This window comes from Schistocerca cancellata, chromosome 7 (genome assembly GCF_023864275.1).
Source record: "Schistocerca cancellata isolate TAMUIC-IGC-003103 chromosome 7, iqSchCanc2.1, whole genome shotgun sequence".
NCBI lineage: Eukaryota > Metazoa > Arthropoda > Insecta > Orthoptera > Acrididae > Schistocerca > Schistocerca cancellata.
The window spans coordinates 306142614-306162378 of NC_064632.1; the positions used below are offsets into that span (position 1 = coordinate 306142614).

A 19765-nucleotide genomic window follows, 5' to 3' on the forward strand; every position below is an offset into this window, starting at 1 on the left:
CGTTGCACAAATACGCCTGTGATATTAACAGAATCTTCCGTCGGTTCTTGGTAGAACAACATTATAATAAACGAAAAGCACCAGTTTGCTTTTGTTCTACAATATTACTTTTATTGTAAACCGGTTTTCGGCTTAATGTCTGAAGATGGCCTTGTAAGCCGAAAACCGGTTTACAATAAAAGTAATGTTGTAAAACAAAAGCAAACTGGTGCTTTTCATTTATTACGCCTGTGATAATTTATGTTTTGCATCCGCAGAAATGTGCAGCCGATTTTGAGCCTGTGTTTTGATTGGTACAACTCAGCTGTTTGTTGGTGGCTTACCTTCCGACAGCTATTGTCGTGGCGCCCTCTTACAGCGTCTCCTGGTTTTCTTCAGATCTTCCTGACTGCAGAAGGAAACACATTCATGCTGCTCGCTAAACTGTCTAGTCTCAGACTAATGCTAAGCAACGGCTTGTATTGTTGAGAAGTGCGGCGCGTCGCGATTTATTGTTTACTCTTACACCAGAAGGACCGTCCGTACCCGTCAGTCTGACCGATGAGCGTTGTTTAACATTTAATAAATAGCGTACATTTTAATTTATGTACTGTGTTTTTCATGACTTGGTGGTTTGCAATTTCTGTAAAAGACAAATTTCTATTACAAAAAATCAGCGAATTATAAACATTTTTGCCTTAAGGGACCGCAGCTGGTCACTCTGACCGTTGAGATATATTTTACGTTTCGTGTCTGTAAAGGCGCAACAATGGATTTTTTTCATTTGCTTAGATTATTTTATTTCATTTCTGTGATCTCGTTCCGTCACCCTCTTTACATTGTAATTTATTTAGTGGAAGAGTGGGCATGCTTTAGTTGCTGTTCTCTCTCAATACGTTGTGCTTTGTAGAAGTTTCGCGCACTTCATCATCATTATGGCGCGCCATTGTTTTCTTTCGGATGAAGAATTAGTGAATTACATTAACACTTTACCAGAAGAAGATTCTGAAGGAGAAGGATTTCAGAATGTGATGATTTGGATGATAAAATTGACAAAGATTACAAAGATGACGTGGAATATCAGCCCCAAAATATGGCGAATCATCAGAATCGGAAGATGAATATTCAAAACCTGTTCAACGACGTACGAATAACCCAATGCTTACACGTTCGATTCCAGTGACACCACAAATTCGTACTCGCAGCCGAGCATCTCAGCATCCGGAAGTTGGAAGTGCATAGACTGCCGCCTACGGAACTGTGTGCACTCGAATTGCACCAGAGCATGGTCCTGGAAGATTAGGGCGTCACAACGTTTTTTCGTTGCCTGGGCCAACGCATAACCCTAAGAAACTTATAGTCGCAGGCAGTTACTTGAGTACGTGGTGAATGTTGGTAGACAATAATATTCTACAGAACTTGAAAAACCTTCACAGAAACTAGAGCGCGAGAACTTCTCCAAGATGACACATGGGTACTTGATAATGCCGAATTTGAAGCTGCCATAGCTAAAATGTATACACATGGAGTTTATGGATGAAAGTATTTCACCCTGAAACTCCTGTTGTGTCAAGTGTGGGGCCGGCATTTTTTCTCGCGCTATGGGAAGAAATAAGTTCATAGAAGTCATGCGATATTTAAGATTCGATGACAAGCACACACGTGCTGAAAGACTTAAGACCTTCGCAACAGCGACCACAGCCCCGAATTCATTTGTAGCCAACTGTATCCAGAACTATAAACCAGGTGCATTTATAACCATAGATGAGCAGCTCTGTCCATGCAAACCTCGGGCCGCTATATACAATACTAGACAAATTTGGTTTGAAGTTCTGGCTTGCAGCAGATACTAGTAACAAGTATATGGTGAATGGGTTTCTTACTTGGGTAAACAAAGTGAAAGACCCACGAACATGCCTGTTGCAGAGCCTATTGTTACATGTCTCGTGCAACCTTAAACTTCGAAAGGAAGAAATCTAACATGTTACAGGTTCTTCACAGCCAAACATCTTGCAGAGCAGCTGAAGCGGGAGAACGCAACCATGGTGGGTACACTAAAGGAAACCCGAAGAGAAGTTCCTCCATCAACAAAGTCTACTGCCGTATCTTTGTATGATACTATCGTATACAAATCTGTTGACACAACAATTACTTTCTATCAGGGGTAGACCAAGAAAAATGTTCTTCTATTGAGCACAATGCACCAGTCAGTTGCAATGGATCAACAAACACAAAAGAAACTCCTTGAAACTGTGAGTTTCTATAATTTCATTAAATTTTGAGTTGATATTCTGAACCAGATGTCTCGTCTGTACACTGTCAAGTTTGGCTGCCGAAATGGCCTATATATGTGTTTTTCATCATCGTAGAGTTCCTTATTACTTTGCTGGAATCAACGCCTGCAGCCTTTACAGAAAGACAACAGGAGAAAAGCTAGCTGGCGATTGTTTCTTTTTCAAATTAGCATAGGCACTCTCCTCTGTGTATGTACCATCAAGGAAAGGACCGGTTCATACATTCATTGTGACCACTGAAATACGTAAGGTGCCGTACCAGTACAGAAGGCCTGCCAAATAGGAGGATGCAAAAGTTCGAACAAAACTAAAACTCTGTGTGTGCAGTGCAAGAAATTCATATGTCGTCCATGTGCTGGAAGTGTTCAGTATGTTTGTGCAAATTTGTTTGACAAAGATGGTGGCTTTGACTGAAAAATTGTCATAGAGAAAAAAAAAAGTTATGTTCTCGTTATCGCTACAGCAATTTGTGTCAATTTTTCTTTATTTTTTCGTACTCAGTATGTGTTGATGACCTGTTTGGAGCTTTGTCTGAGTACAAGTCACACAGATTAAAAAATGTTATTGTATAATTATATGTTTATTTGCATTTGTAAGTTAAGTTTAATTTTATTTTGTATTTACAATATATTCTTTCGTTTTTTTGTGTGTGAAATCTTATGGGACTTAACTGCTAAGGTCATCAGTCCCTAAGGTTACACACTACTTAACCTAAATTATCCTAAGGACAAACTCACACACCCATGCCCGAGGGAGGACTCGAACCTCCGCCGGGACCAGCCGCACAGTCCATGACTGCAGCGCCTGAGACCGCTCGGCTAATACCGCGCTGCATATATTCTTTATTTTGATCTTTTTTCTTTAATTTAATATACTTTCTACAGAAATTTTTAAGCGTAACACATTGGTACGATAAGTATAATTCACTACTTACCTATAAAGGCGCTGTACTGAAGTAACTTAAGAAGTACAACTGAAAACAAAGAAGAAAAACTTCACCTGTCAAATGACTAATAGCAATCCTTCTAGGTAGTTCGCTAATGCTGGTCCTCTTAGTGCAAGACATGCGGAAGATAATCACTGCATACTATCTAGCAATAACAAGACTTAACAGATATGATACTCAAATGGTTCAAATGACTCTGAGCACTATGGGACTTAACGTCTGAGGTCATCAGTCTACTAGACTTAGAACTACTTAAACCTAATTAACGTAAGGACATCACACACATCCATTCCCGAGGCAGGATTCGGACCTGCGACCGTAGCAGCAGCGCAGTTCCACACCGAAGCGCCTAGGACCGCTCGGTCACAGCAGCTGGCAGAGATGATACTGAGCTATCCTGATGTATGTACAACTGTCATGATGTATGTAACAGAATTTACAGTTTTTGCAAAAACTGAGCGTCTATTTTCAAGCTAAAAATGTTTAAAAAATAACATCTGGTTCCTGGGCTTCACAGACAAAATTGGTTTTTTGAAGAAAATCATCTTTTTGTCAGTGACTATAATGATTTATTTTCTTGATACTGTTGATGGCAGAAAGATGATGTACTCCAAATAACTTACAAAATACTTGCTTTCTACACTGGTTAAATACGGGTTACCTGAATAGGTGAAAGCAGTGCATATGGTCATAGGATTGTTTGTCTGAAGAGTGGGCTGAACAGAAATTTTGAAAAATCTTAACTAGTAGAACTCAGAGCAAGACATTTTACATCTCATAAGAACGTGCTGTAAGAGACGACGATCTGAGGGTGATTGGATGCAGATGTGCGAGTCAAGAGAGGGGGTGTTAGGAGAAGGAGAGGGAAGGCCCCTTTTAGGAAGTTACCTCGGGTCTCCCATGACGGTAGTTACCCACATGGTATTATAGACACAATATAACGTCGTAATTTCATGGGGGATGTAACGAATGTAAGCGTGTTATCGCTCCCTAGCATGTGGCCTGCTGTTGGAAGGATCAACAATGCAGTGGAACGAACACTGCATTCGGCTTGCCTACTTCAGTGCAAAGCTGCTACGGCACTCTGTTTCGAGTGGTAGCTAACGTATATAAAGGTGGGAAAGATCCGTGCGGACCCAGAGTCATCGTACATCTCCCAGAAAAGTGCCACATTATATTGTGCATATAAGCTAACGGAAAAAAATCGCAACACCAAAAAATAATTATTGTAGAGTAATGAAATTTCAGGGATGCATGTGACTAGGTAGCATATTTAAGAGATTCACATTGCAAGATCACAGGATACCGTAAGTGCGAGATAAGCCATTGAAAATGGGAATGTTGGTGCATTAATAGCTGGCGTAACCACCAGAATGTTGGATGCAAGCATGTAAACATGAATGAATTGTGTTGTACAGGTGCCAGATGCCAGTTTTTGGGATGGAGTTCCATGCCTATTACACTTGGTCGGTCAATACAGGAACAGTAAATCCTTTTTGTGGATGACGCTTGCATTGTCGTCCGATTATGGCCCGTATGCGTTCGATTGGAGACAGATCTCACGATGGAGCAGGCCGAGGCAACATATAGACGCTCTGTAGAGCTTGTTGAGTTACAGTAGCGGTGAGTGGGAGAGCGCTATCCTGATGAAAACACCCGCTGGAATACCGTTCCTGAATGGCAGCACAACAGGTCGAATCACCAGACTGACGTACAGATTTATAATCAGGATGCGTGGGACAACCACGAGAGTGCTCCTGTTGTTATAAGAAATCACACTGCAGACCTTAACTTCCGATGCTGGTCCAATGTATGTAGCACACAGACAGGCTGATTGCAGGCCCTCAAACGGTCTCCTAACCAACTGAGCAGCCATCACATCCTATACACATACAATTCTCCAGTGACAGAGAAAGCCTTTCCATTCTCCTTAGAATCGTAGAACGTAATACTTCACCAGTAACGCTATGCTCTTCATCTTGACTCTCGAGAGGTTCATCGTCAATGTTTCCACTACAATCATTGTCTTTATGGATGTCAACGAAACCCAAAAATCTTTTGAGTGATTTGCCGTCACCATCAATATATCTTGTAGCTAAACTCAGTTGATCGACGTGCGCTATATCCGCAGTCTTATCGAAGATTATGCCGTAATAACGAGAATCTTTGATTTCCTCCAGTACTCTCGATAAAATCACTGTTTCACAGCATGAAATAATTTCATTATACGTTTTATTTATGTAAGGGGTGTTCGCTTTAGTGGTCTCACAGCGATGTTTTAGTTGTAAGTCTCCAGTGTCAATTCTAAATCTTAGAAGAGTTCTAAAGTTTCCCTCATTACTCACTATACTTTAATGATCATTTTCGTTCTCTAATGGACTCCCATCATCTCTATGCCTCCGCCGAGGAATATTTTGCATCCCATGAAACAGGATGGTTTTTATTATAGGTACAAGATGACCTCTGTTTTCCCTAATGCTTTCCATTTTCTGCCTAGACAATTGATTTATAACCTACAGTTCGCGGTTGTCTCGTGTCGCCAAAAATAATTTTGCATCTGTTGACGCTTCAACGTGGTACTTGAGTTGAGAGTGGGTCTCAAGGTCACCTTCTTTACCAATACGTTTGTCAAACTTTGTTAGTGGTTCAGTCACAAGTTTCTTGGCGTTAATGGATTTCTTCCCTCCAACCATTTTATTATTCACAAAAATTGAACAGTTAATGCAAAGAAGTCCCTTTTTAACCGGTGAGAACACCAGCTATGGATACTGCTCAAAGTGATTATCATGTACTTGTCTGGGTTCAACTTACCCCCTGCTGTTGTGCTCGGAAGTAGGAAAGATATAACCTTTTTCAGGTATCTTTGGAGCTGTGGGAAGCTTGTGTTTCATATCATCACTAAAATATTTCCTGACGCTAATATATCCAAATAATTCCCAATATCCATGGGATTAAAGGAATCAGTCAATGAACTTTGTTGTGGGAGTTTCGACAAAGTGCTGAGCTCTGCTTATAATCTGGTGATGTTTTTGCAGCTGAATGGCTTACCGGAATCTTCAGATGTTTCTACTTTTCTTTTTCTTATTACCTAACGATCCATTTTATTATATCGTTGCGAGGCAGGTAAATTAGATGCCAATTATTCTCGAATAAACACTTTATTCACATTGTAAAATGCAACACTAGTACACTTAGCACTAAAACAAACATGGTCACACTACACGTATTTATAATATCATTAAGCACAACACTGACTGAAGTCCGCGGTAATGGCACAGTTATGTTAGACTCTGGTAATAGCCAATAATCGCAGTTGTTCACTTCTTATCACTTCCAGGTTATCGCGACGATTGTAGTTTTCAAACTGACTACCTGGCAGCGACTCTGCTTCCCTTACATATGTGGCTCGGTTGTTTTGAGAACATTCACTGCCAGAATGTTCGCTTCCAGTCTTTTATGGAGTGCGAATAGCGAGTTTCCAATGATGACATTGACATCATCTGGCAATTTGTGTGTGTGAAACTTTTATTGGTGATTCCGTTCCTTTCTAGTGCATTCAATAGAGGGCCTATACAGTAACAATGCGTTTTTAGGAATCTTCTCGAAAGTCACTGTTATCGGAGATATACGCATCAATAGTTTCCCATACCTAACTCATAGTACGAGTCGTCGTTGTTGTGGTCTTCAGTCCTGAGACTGATTTGATGCAGCTCTCCATGCTACTCTATCCCGTGCAAGCTTCTTCATCTCCCAGTACTTACTGCAACCTACATCCTTCTGAATCCGCTGAGTGTATTCATCTCTTGGATTCCCTCTACGAGTTTTACCCTCCACGCTGCCCTCCAATGCTAAACTTGTGATCCCTTGATGCCTCAGAACATGCCCTACCAACCGGTCCCTTCTTCTTGTCAAGTTGTGCCACAAACTCCTCCCCTATTCTATTCAATACCTCCTCATTAGTTACGTGATCTACCTACCTAATCTTCAGCATTCTTCTGTAACACCACATTTCGAAAGCTTCTATTCTCTTCTTGTCCAAACTATTTATCGTCCATGTTTAACTTCCATACATGGCTACATTCCATACAAATACTTTCAGAAACGACTTCCTGACACTTAAATCTATACTCGATGTTGATAAATTCCTCTTCTTCAGAAACGCTTTCCTTGCCATTGCCAGTCTACATTTTATATCTCTTCTACTTCGAACATCATCAGTTATTTTGCTACCCATATAGCAAAACTCCTTTACTACTTTAAGTGTCTCATTTCCTAATCTAATTCCCTCAGCATCACCCGACTTAATTCGACTACATTCCATGATCCTCGTTTTGCTTTTGTTGATGTTCATCTTATATCCTCCTTTCAAGACACTGTCCATTCCGTTCAACTGCTCTTCCAAGTCCTATGCTGTCTCTGATAGAACTACAATGTCATCGGCGAACCTCAAGGTTTTTATTTCTTCTCCATGGATTTTAATACCTACTCCGAATTTTTCTTTTGTTTCCTTTACTGCTTGCTCAATATACAGATTGAATAACATCGGGGAGAGGCTACAACCCTGTCTCACTCCCTTCCCAACCACTGCTTCCCTTTCATACCCCTCGACTCTTATAACTGCCATCTGGTTTCTGTACAAATTGTAAATAGCTTTTTGCTGCCTGTATTTTACCCCTGTCACCATCAGAATTTGAAAGAGAGTATTCCAGTCAACATTATCAAAAGCTTTCTCTAAGTCTACAAATGCTAGAAATGTAGGTTTGCCTTTCCTTAATCTAGCTTCTAAGATAAGTCGTAGAGTCAGTATTGCCTCACGTGTTCCAACATTTCTACGGAATCCAAACTGATCTTCCCCTAGGACAGCTTCTACCAGTTTTTCCATTCGTCTGTAAAGAATTCGCGTTAGTATTTTGCAGCTGTAACTTATTAAACTGATAGTTTGGTAATTTTCACATCTGTCAACACCTTTTTTTATTTTTTGGGGATTGGAATTATTATATTCTTTTTGAAGTATGAAGGTATTTCCCTGTCTCATACATCTTGTTCGCAAGGTGGTAGAGTTTTGTCATGACTGGCTCTCCCAAGGCAGTCAGTAGTTCTAATGGAATGTTGTCTACTCCTGGGGCCTTGTTTCGACTCAGGTCTTTCAGTGCTCTGTCAAACTCTTCACACAGTATCATATCGCCCATTTCATCTTCATCTACATCCTCTTCCATTTCCATAATATTGTCCTCAAGTACATTGCCCTTGTATAGACCCTCTATATACTCCCTCCACCATTCTGCTGTTCCTTCTTTGCTTAGAACTGGGTTTCCATCTGAGCTCTTGATATTCATACAACTGGTTCTCTTTTCTCCAAAGGTCTCTTTAATCTATCTTACCCCTAGTGAGATAAGCCTCTACATCCTTACATTTCTCCTCTAACCATCCCTGCTTAGCAGTTTTGCGCTTCCTGTTGATCTCATTTTTGAGACGTTTGTATTCCTTTTTGCCTGCTTCATTTCCTGCATTTTTACATTTTCTCCTTTCATCAGTTAAATTCAATATTTCTACTGTTACCCATGGATTTCTACCAGCCCTCATCTTTTTACCTACTTGATCGTTTGCTGCCTGCACTACTTCATCCCTCAGAGCTACCCATTCTTTTTCTACTGTATTTCTTTCCCTCATTCCTGTCAATTGTTCCCTTATGCTCTCCCTGAAACTCTCTACAACCTCTGGTTCTTTCAGTTTATCCAGGTCCCATTTCCTTAAATTCCCACCTTTTTGCAGTTTCTTCAGTTTTAATCTACAGGTCATAACCAATAAATTGTGGTCAGAGTCCACATCTGCCCCTGGAAATGTCTTACAATTTAAAACCTGGTTCCTAAATCTCTGTCTTACCATTATATAATCTATCTGATACCTTTTAGTATCTCCAGGGTTCTTCCATGTATGCAACCTTCTTTCATGATTCTTGAACCAAGTGTTAGCTATAATTTATGCTCTGCGCAAAATTCTACCAGACGGCTTCCTCTTTCATTCCTTACTCCCAATCCATATTCACCTACTATGTTTCCTTCTCTCCCTTTTCCTACTCTCGAATTCCAGTCACCCACGACTATTAAATTTTTGTCTCCCTTCACTACCTGAATAATTTCTTTTATCTCATCATACATTTCATCAATTTCTTCATCATCTGCAGAGCTAGTTGGCATATAAATTTGTACTACTGTAGTAGGCATGGGCTTCGTGTCTATCTTGGCCACAATAATGTGTTCACTATGCTGTTTGTAGTAGCTTACCCGCACTCTTATTTTCCTATTCATTATTAAACCTACTCCTGCATTACCCCTTTTTGATTTTGTATTTATTACCCTGTATTCACCTGACCAAAAGTCTTGTTCCTCCTGCCACCGAATTTCACTAATTCCCACTATATCTAACTTTAACCTATCCATTTCCCTTTTTAAATTTTCTGACCTACCTGCCTGATTAAGGGATCTGACATTCCACGCTCTGATCCATAGAACGCCAGTTTTCTTTCTCCTGATAATGACGTCCTCCTGAGTAGTCCCCTCCCGGAGATCCAAATACTTTACCCAAGAGGACGCCATCATTGAGTTAGGTATGGAAAACCATTGAGAAATTACTATGAATTGATATTATTAATACTTCACAATCAACTGATCACTCTCACTCTCAACTAATCTTCACACTTGCACTTGACAACAAGGACTTTTACTTAGTCATTCTTCAATCTTAATATTTCTGCTTCTGTATGTAAACTAACTTCCTATTTGGTGAATAGTCCGTATATATAATGCTACATATCGAAGGTTCTCTATGCAAGAAAACAGTAGAATATACGTGACTTTTCTCGAAAAAATGCTAGACAGAATAATGTCACGAGATATGTTAGCTATGTATGTGCCAGACCGATACGTATAAAATACGATGATGAGCGTGCTACATAGGAAAGTACAACTACTCAATAATTCAATTCAGTCGAGTCTACTGATGAAAGAAACAAACAAATAGCATGCGGGCTGACTGGTGGGGGCAATGTGGGTGGAAATGTGGGCAACCCCGCAAGGGGTGCGGCAGGGGGGTGCCCTGCAAGCCAACCATATGTGTTCCCCACTGGGTCTTAGGCATAAATTAGTCTTACCTGCTATTCCATTGTGAAATGTATGAGGGAGATTATTATGCTTGGCTAACTCGAATACAAGTTCATGCAACGCTTGAAGAGTAAGTCCAAGAAACTGAGCTTTCATTTTCGTCAGACACTGCACAAGTTCTCTTTCCTGCTCCTCATTAACAATACATATACAACATCCCATTTTGTACTCCGGGTTCTCCCTTCTTTTCTTAACGTGACACTCAAGTGTTGTTTGGGTCCTGTGACATTGCCCTTTTGTATCCCGTAGAGCTATTCACAGCAGCCTGAACTGCTTCTTCCACGAATACACTGCAGCACTGTCGCCTTCAGTCTTCCTTTCATATGTTCTTATCATTCTGAAGCACAGAACTGCAAAAAGGATCCATCAGAATAAATAAAATGTAATCACATATGAAGTAGGGCAGAATGCAATACTATCCATTACACCACACCCATTTTCTGCCACAAGCATCATTTTTACAGTTATGAGGTCTCAACAGCAAACGTAATTCAAATATTTTAAGGAATGTAATGGAATAAGAATCTCACAAGGTACACTTCAGGCAGTACCAAAAATAACACAAACACATGAAAGGAATGGCAACAAACTGTTGTGTGGCAGGAGACAGCCATGTGATGTCAGTGTACTGAAAGATTCATACAAATTGCACCACTTACTGTGGAGATAAGAGCTATATCCTGTTCTGCCCCACTACCCCCTTTACTCCACCTTCATTAAGAAGAACTGTCTCAAAAGGAATGTTTCTATAAATAGAACGACTCTGCCCATCTCTAGCCAACATTGCTTGACATAATCGCTATGAAAGATGTGTGAGAACTGATGTTTTCTCATGTAAGCTTGCACTTTCAACCAACTGTGTGCTGATGGCTTAATTTCTTAAATGACTCTTGTATATACCAATATACAAAAGTGGAGATAAGTGACTGACCTCTAATTGTAGATCAATCTTACTCCTTTCATAGTTCTCAGAGATGTTTGAGAATGTAGCATGCAACGAGATACAGGGCCACATTAGCAAATGAAACAACAGAAAAAAGATTAAATTCAGATTGGGCATGCCATAAGGTTCATTGATTGATATACTACTGTTCTTGGTCTAAAAAAATGATTTACCAGGGACACTGGCGGACTCTAGCTGTAGTATTTTCTGGTGACACTAGTATATTGATAACCAGCCCAAACACATTGATTCCAGAGACTGTCAGCAGAATAATAGACAGGGTTTACAACTAGTTCACAACCAGCAGCAGACTTAACCTTGTGAAAACTCATATTATACAGTTTCATATATGGAGTTCCTGGCCAGTCAGATGAATAATAAATTGAAGTGGAACACGCATTTGGATAAGTTTACCAAAAAGCCCACTTTGCACTCAAAAATCTCTCTCACTGTGTTGACCTGTATTCAGGATTGCTAACATACTATGCATAGGCCCACTGTCACTCACTTCTGGACTATGTTATAACTTGTTGTTAATACACTTTATGGAAGTACTGTAGTCAGCACTGGTTGTTCTATCTGCTAGCGAATAATTTGACATGATCCATATCCCTAAAAGGTTCTCCGTCATGATGGAACTTATGGAACATGATGTGTTGATGAACATGCAGATTTCCACAACCAAAAATCAATGATAGATCTCAAACAAAATGACCTCTTCCATTCCAATCATCATGGATTTTGAAAACATCAGGCAGTTCTATTTTACAGGTTTCAACTCTTTGTCATTGCCACTGTCACTATTATCTATGTCATCATCTTTACATTGGTGCAAGAATTGAACTAGAGCAGTGCCCCAAGATCCTCCTTTGTAAAGGAGCACTTAAATGTGGTGTGTCTGGACACTAACTTTATCTCAGCAGAAACAAGTTTCCAAGCCTGAGTCTAATATGTTGTCTGGATTGTTCTACAAACATTTATTTAAATGGAATTTGTTTTGCTTTCATTTGTAAACGGATTATTGACACTGAAGTATCTGTTAGGATTTTGAATGTTCCAATTAGCACTTCCCTCCAGATCTTCTGATATGCTACTGCAAGCTCTAAAAGTAGTGTCAGCAGCATACTTGTGTAACATTCATTCACTGATATTTTCTTTCTGGAATATAGAGAGATATTACTATATAACTAAAATCATTGACCACATGCAAGGAGACAGGTAAAAGTAGACAGAACATAGCTTTACAGATAGATATAAGGGTGCAAGAATATAGCACAGAAGAATGAAACAAGGAAGTTGGCACATGGATTTGAACCATGCCCTCACTAAGTGCACAACTCACAAAGAGTGCTAGTCTCCTTGAGGGCAACACATTCATCAACTAATGATACAGTTTTATATATTCCAGTCCTGGAGTAAATTCAAATAATATGCAACAACAACTTAAAACTTACCGTGGTTCAGTTCATATCCTGATGTAACATACTACACTGCATAATCACTGAATCATCAAATTAATAAGATACAAATTAAATCATATTACAAAACACAACATGGGATCTACAGATCATTTAACAGATAAAAACAAATCTCTGAGACATAAATGTTTGTCCATCACTTTTGTTGTCTTATGGTTGCTCACTACTTTATCTGGTGGTTTTGTTACCCTAGCTAAAACATCCTGTGGTACATTTTCTTTCACAGTACCATGTTGTTGTTGTTGTTGTTGCGGTCTTCAGTCCAGAGACTGGTTTGATGCAGCTCTCCATGCTACTCTATCCTGTGCAAGCTTCTTCATCTCCCAGTACCAACTGCAGCCTACATCCTTCTGAATCTGCTTAGTGTATTCATCTCTTGGTCTCCCTCTACGATTTCTACCCTCCACGCTGCCCTCCAATTCTAAATTGGTGATCCCTCGATGTCTCAGAACATGTCCTACCAACCGATCCCTTCTTCTAGTCAAGTTGTGCCACAAGCTCCTCTTCTCCCCAATTCTATTCAATACTTCCTCATTAGTTATGTGATCCACCCATCTAATCTTCAGCATTCTTCGGTAGCACCACATTTTAAAAGCTTCTATTCTCTTCTTGTTCAAACTATTTATCGTCCATGTTTCACTTCCATACATGGCTACATTCCATACAAATACTTTCAGAAATGACTTCCTGACATTTAAATCTATACTTGATGTTAACAAATTTTTCTTCTTCAGAAACACTTTCCTTGCCATTGCCAGTCTACATTTTATATCCTCTCTACTTCGACCATCAACAGTTATTTTGCTCCCCAAATAGCAAAACTCCTTTACTACTTTAAGTGTCTCATTTCCTAATCTAATTCCCTCAGCATCACCCGACTTAATTCGACTACATTCCATACAGTAAAGCTGCATGCCCTCGGGAAAAATTATGGCTGTAGTTTCCCCTTGCTTTCAGCCGTTCGCAGTACCAGAACAGCAAGGCCATTTTGGTTAATGTTACAAGGCCAGATCAGTCAATCATCCAGACTGTTGCCCCTGCAACTACTGAAAAGGCTGCTGCCACTCTTCAGGAACCACATGTTTGTCTGGCCTCTCAACAGTACCATACCATACATAATTCTACATTTATTCCTTACAGTCACTCTCCCCTGTAATTTAACTGACAAATCAATATTGAATTTCTTTTCAAAAGAAGTAAACATTCCTTTGATAAAAAGAAGCGCAAGCATTGTCAATATCACCACAGATGAATTTAATCAATTTTTAGTCAAGGCAGCAAACCCCAGTACCACTCCAACTTCTGATCAGAATATTTCCAGTGCAATGTATGCTCCTTATCTATATCACATTTCTGGCAATCAGTTTCTTCAAAAATGTGCAAACACTGTGACAATTTTCAAGTGGACACAAATACAAGTATGTGAGATGGTTAAATCAATAGCAAAGCTTAGAAATTCAAAATCTGAGAACATTTATGACTTAGCAAATTTTGTGATGAAAAAATAGTGGATCTCATATCAAACCCTTTCGTACACTAATAAAATGGATGTATGAAAGAGGCCATTTTCCTGTGTGTCTAAAAAGAACAGTTGTCAACCCTGTTCACAAAAAGGTTAACAAGTCAACAATGGAATATTCAGGATGGAAAGTAACAATATTATGAAAATTATAGTTTACAGTTTATAATATTTGTGAATGATCCTCCCAGTAACATGCCCTGTAAATCTGTACTTTATGGTGATGACACAACATTCATTAGTTCTGGGAAAGACATAAACAAACTGAAACTGGAAAATAAAGAGTACCTTAACCTGTCTAATTCATAGTTCAAAGCTAATGAGCTATGCATCAACTACGAAAGGGCAGTGAACATCCTTTTCAATTTGTCAAACAGTGAAACTGAGTGCTCAGCTGTTAAGCTACTTGGTAATACCTTGATTCCAAATAAACTTGAGAGAAGCACACAGACCACATATGCATAAAACTCTTATGTGTTACCTTTTTATTGACTAAACTACACATGTTTAACAACATCTCTGTTACTTAACTCCTATTATGCCTTCTTCCACTGTCATCTGCAATATGGTATCCTTTTATGGTGTAATTCTGCAGGGGCCAAAAGATTTTCATCTAGCAAAGAAATGGCTATCAGGTCTGTTTCTGGAGTTGAGAGTTAAAAACTTAAAAAGTGTTATCAGTCACATAATTTTCATACAGTGTTGCCTTCTAAAGATTAAAGAAAACTTAAACAAGTACAGGGATGCTGTATACCAACATAATACTAGGAAAATAAAACAGACACATATGTCCACAACCAGATTAAAGAAAACACAGTCTAGTTACGAAAACCTGGGCACAAAATTACTTAATATTTTACTGTTACATGTGCATCATGTCTCATGTAATAACTTTAAAACAAAACTGAAAAATGATTGAAAGAAAAGACTTTCTACAACATTTCAGAACTTCAAAACTGTGATAAATATGACCTGAGATACTAGATTATTTCTAACTGAAAACTATTTTGTATTTACCTTAGTATGTCATTAGCTTATTTATATGTCCATGTATTATTTTCTACATACTGTAAAATTAAGAAATTATTCTCCAGTGTATATTTTATGCACCTTGTATGATTATTAGTGTGTATACTGTAACTATGCCAACAAAATGTAATTATATAACATATGTAAACTCCCTATGATGACACTGATTGCATAAAAATTCTCAATGATGGATCAAAATAAATAAATAAGTAATTAAATAAATAGAAACCTTTCTTTTCAAAACAAGAAAATATTATATATCATCCTCTCCCTTCCTTACTTGAATGATAGAATCTTCAGCTTCTACATATTCATTACATAAATTATCTGCCTCATCACCTGCCTTATTCATACTAGTCACATCTAGATTTTCAACATTTTTTTCTGTTATCAAATTTATCATTTCCCTCAAAATTTGTTCCAGCACAAAATTATTCTGCTAAAAATGTAACACCAACACCCTAATTCAAATACGAACCAACCTCCTCCACCTTGTAGCCCCTATTTCTTCTGGTCTTATCAGTTAAAATTTATTTCTGTGATTGACGTGTTGGAAAAAGCCAAAGTTCAAAACCAATGAAAACTGAGAACAGTAAAAAAAATTCACTCCATGCGTAAGTCTCTGACATTAAATAAAATAACAGGTGTGTCTCTCACATCCTGGGATCTGAGTGATGTATTCATCTCCTTAACTCTCCCCAGCCTGTCCGTCTCTTCCTCAAGAAAGGAACAAGTGTACTCCTAGTCATTAAATTTGCAATGCATGGAAGGATTCAAAATTACTAAATTTTACTTATTGTGTGTATACACTACAGTAGAAAAATAGTTGATAAATTTTGTAGCTGATGTGAGGATACATAGTGGGCAAAATTTAATACACGGAGATTACACTTCAGGCAGCAGCAACAATGGCTCTAACCTGGGTGAATACTGAGCCAAACTAAGCTTGGGAGGCAGATATGACAACATCATTCCACATTCATGCACCGCTGCACCAGAGTACATCAATTACAATGGTTGGTGAGTGGTGACATGTAAGTTTCTCAGCAACATGTGGCCAAATGTTTTCAGTGAGGAACAGATCAGCAGAACATGCATGGCAGGACAACAGGCAAACACCACCAGTATGGAAGTAGGTCAGGACAACATGGGTCTTGTGTTATCTCATTGAAAGATAACATTATGGAGGCCATGAAATACAACATAACCACTGGCCTTAACATGCTGTTCAAATCACTGGCTTCACAAACCAGAGCTGATACTGTTGTTTACTGAGTGCATCCCATATTCTCATTATAGGCGCTGTGTCCATATGATGATGATGATGATTGCAGTTTGGCAACATTCACTCTTCTCAGATCCTCCACATACAGATGTGTCATTTGTGATACTGAATGCACAACAGGCAACTCATCTGAAAAGATGACATGATATCACTCCTTTGTCCAGTGTTGACATTGACTTTACCAACGTTATTATCATTATGGCTCCTACTATTACAGTATTCAGTCTCAGCTCAGTACTTTTGAAATACTGAATTTAAAAATCCAACATTAGGAAACAAATCATACAAAAAAAAAAAAAAAGATTTGATTCTTATAGAGATTAGTTTACACACATAGGAAATATTACTCTGAACTTACACAAAGAGTGTATCAATTTCAATGAAATTTGGCTGAGTAACATTTGGGACCTAAAGTCTAATATTTCACATAATACATTTAATTAAATTACACACATCTATTTATTTATCATCATGCCTCCCATGTGTTGCTTTGGTTCTTGCACAGAAATGTCAGGTAGCAGTGGTCTTAGTTGCTTCAAGATTGCCATTTACCCTTCGGATTAACTTTTTCACTTCATTATCTGAAAATAGTAAGAGCCTTACAAAACACACTGTCATCCAATTTGAATCATTGAAACACTTTGATTTGACTGACAGTTTTATTCTTTCCTGGGAGCATTTTTTGTAGAATCTCTGTGAAGATAATTTTTTGCTGTCGTATTACAAATATGATCAACTGACTCTATTTATTTTTGATAATTTTGTTTTTGTGATTTAGGACCAAAAATTTTGGTGGTGCATATATCACCATGGTACCTTTGGAAGGTATTAAAACTGGTGGTAAATGGATTTCCCACTTCCCTTTTGTATGCTGTTATGTGTTGCCAGTACATATAAAAAAGAAGTGTTTTCTGTTTTTCTTTCATGTTTTCTTTCACTTCATTTAAAAAAATATTTGTTACTGATATTGAAGTTTGCTTACCGCAATGTGAAAATAAGCCTTGAAACTTTATCATGCAATAAAGGTATGAGCTGCTAAAAGGTCACAATAATGTATATTGCAGAAGTGAAAAATGTTTTCAGATAACAGTAATAATCCCACAACAAATAGAAACTGATTGTTGTAGCAGTTTTCACACACCTGTTGCAGAGTACTACCCTAAGATGTCAGGCATAGACAGAGGCGGTAAAATGTATCCCCAAAGCTTTGGGACACCTCTAAGTTGGTGGTAAATATGCTTCCCAGTGACCACAAATGACACATTAATTTTGTGGTAAGTATATTTCCCAAGTCTCTTCCAGAGACTACATTGGTGGTCACCATACTTCCTAATAACCATTAAAACACCATTGTTTGGTAGGATATATACTTACCACAGTCCGGAAGGCTATATTCTACAACAAACAGAAACTACAGCTAATGCAGCAGACTACCACTAGATGCCAGGAGTGTACAGAAGTGGTAACACATATTTGCTTAAATGCTGTAAAAAATCACATTTAGTGGGAAGTATATCCCCCACAAGACCTGCAGAAGGGGTAAGAAAATAAAACCTAAAGATAAAACATTAAGAACTGATATCTGTGATGTGATTATGGCACTCCCAATAATTATGTGGCTTGATGAGCTTCAGTGGAACACTGAGATGGTTGGCAGGTTAGAAATAATCAAATTCTATCTCAGAAAATTCATAATGATATTTTTTAACAGAATGTAAAAATTAATAACAGAAATTTTCAGATGTGAGTATTGTAGCAGTAACAAGTACCCTTTATTTGATATTTTATTGATATACTAACTGAGCAATATTTACACTTACATCAGATGAAGAGCTGCAGCCAGTTCTCCAATACTACCAAGGCTCATCAATAGATTCTGGGCTTGTGGCAGATGCTGATGGTTTCCACCTGAACAACAAGAACCTCACTATATTCAGTGGTGCACTACACTATTTCCGAGTGCATCCTTCTTACTGGGAAGACAGAATAGCCAAAATTAGTGCTATGGGACTGGTTGCTGTTGAAACGTAAGTTTATTTCTAAGTGATTTCTCTGTCTAACTTGCATATATCAGGAGAATACTGGTTTTCATCTTTTGAGTAGAATGTGTTATTTTGTGTATCAGGGTCCACCATTTAAATTATTATGGAAGATAGTTGTAATACTGGCTTCTCCATAAGGTGCCTACTAGGTTTTTAAACCTGTTGTGGACCAATATTGAACCAGAAAAAGTGGAACAAACACACAAATAACATTCAGTTTTGGTATAGTTGATGTAACATAATTGCAGACAGATTCAGTCTGGTGGAACGTGAAATATGTTCAACTTGCTTCTGCACTTGGTATACTCCTCCAAAAAAGAAAGGAGATTAGGGCCTATTATCTAATCTAGAGCAAGATGGTAGTAAATGGACAATTCAGTTGTTTTTTATGTACATATATGATTGTTCTTAGACTTCAAATGATTGTCAACAAAGAAATGTGTAATGCTGAGTGCTGACATAACTACATTAATCTGATGCTGAAGCTACACCATGCAGACAAAATTGCTAAACTAGTAATTATTTGTAGTAAACTGTGTAGCTGCACTTTTACCAGAAAACTCATATTGTGAAAGTTAAAGTCAGCAGTAATTAGCAGTAGATATCAGAATTGAAATTAATGGGCACAAACGAAATAATTCATTCATTCACTCACTCATTCAGCGTGTTACAAAGGTCCAAACAAGAAGTGGTACGGAATGAGTCAATATAAACATTAATATAAGGCAAATACATCATAGAAACTTAATGTATACTGCACTAATAACATCACTTAAATCTACTCAGGTAAATTAGTAAGAAAGCTTCTATTTTAAGAAAAGTGACTGCTTCCTCATTTTTAATATATAGCTTCTGTTTGTCTGGTGTTTGTTGCTTAAAAATCCCCAATATTGGTGGTCTATTATGGAAGCTCAAATTTAGTGCAGACTTCAATGTGAGATGATTATAATATTTTCCACAATGAAACTTTGTCTTGAAACCTGACAGAAAATCCAAAGAGAGTCTGGCCATATTGAAATATGCTAGTGGCAGGACACAATCAATGCCTTCTCTGCATGATAGCAATGGAAATACTGTTAATGACACTGCT

The 19765-nt window shown here is 38.2% G+C and overlaps 1 protein-coding gene across 2 annotated transcripts in view; it reads left to right on the forward strand.

Annotated features, from left to right (window-relative positions):
* LOC126092166 (beta-galactosidase-1-like protein 2) overlaps positions 1-19765 on the forward strand; it is a 161897-nt gene that overhangs the window by 27488 nt on the left and 114644 nt on the right. For both annotated transcript variants that reach the window (XM_049907640.1, XM_049907641.1), the window contains exon 2: positions 18459-18660. In XM_049907640.1, coding sequence (XP_049763597.1) covers positions 18459-18660 — 202 coding nt within the window. The remainder of the gene's footprint in view (positions 1-18458; positions 18661-19765) is intronic.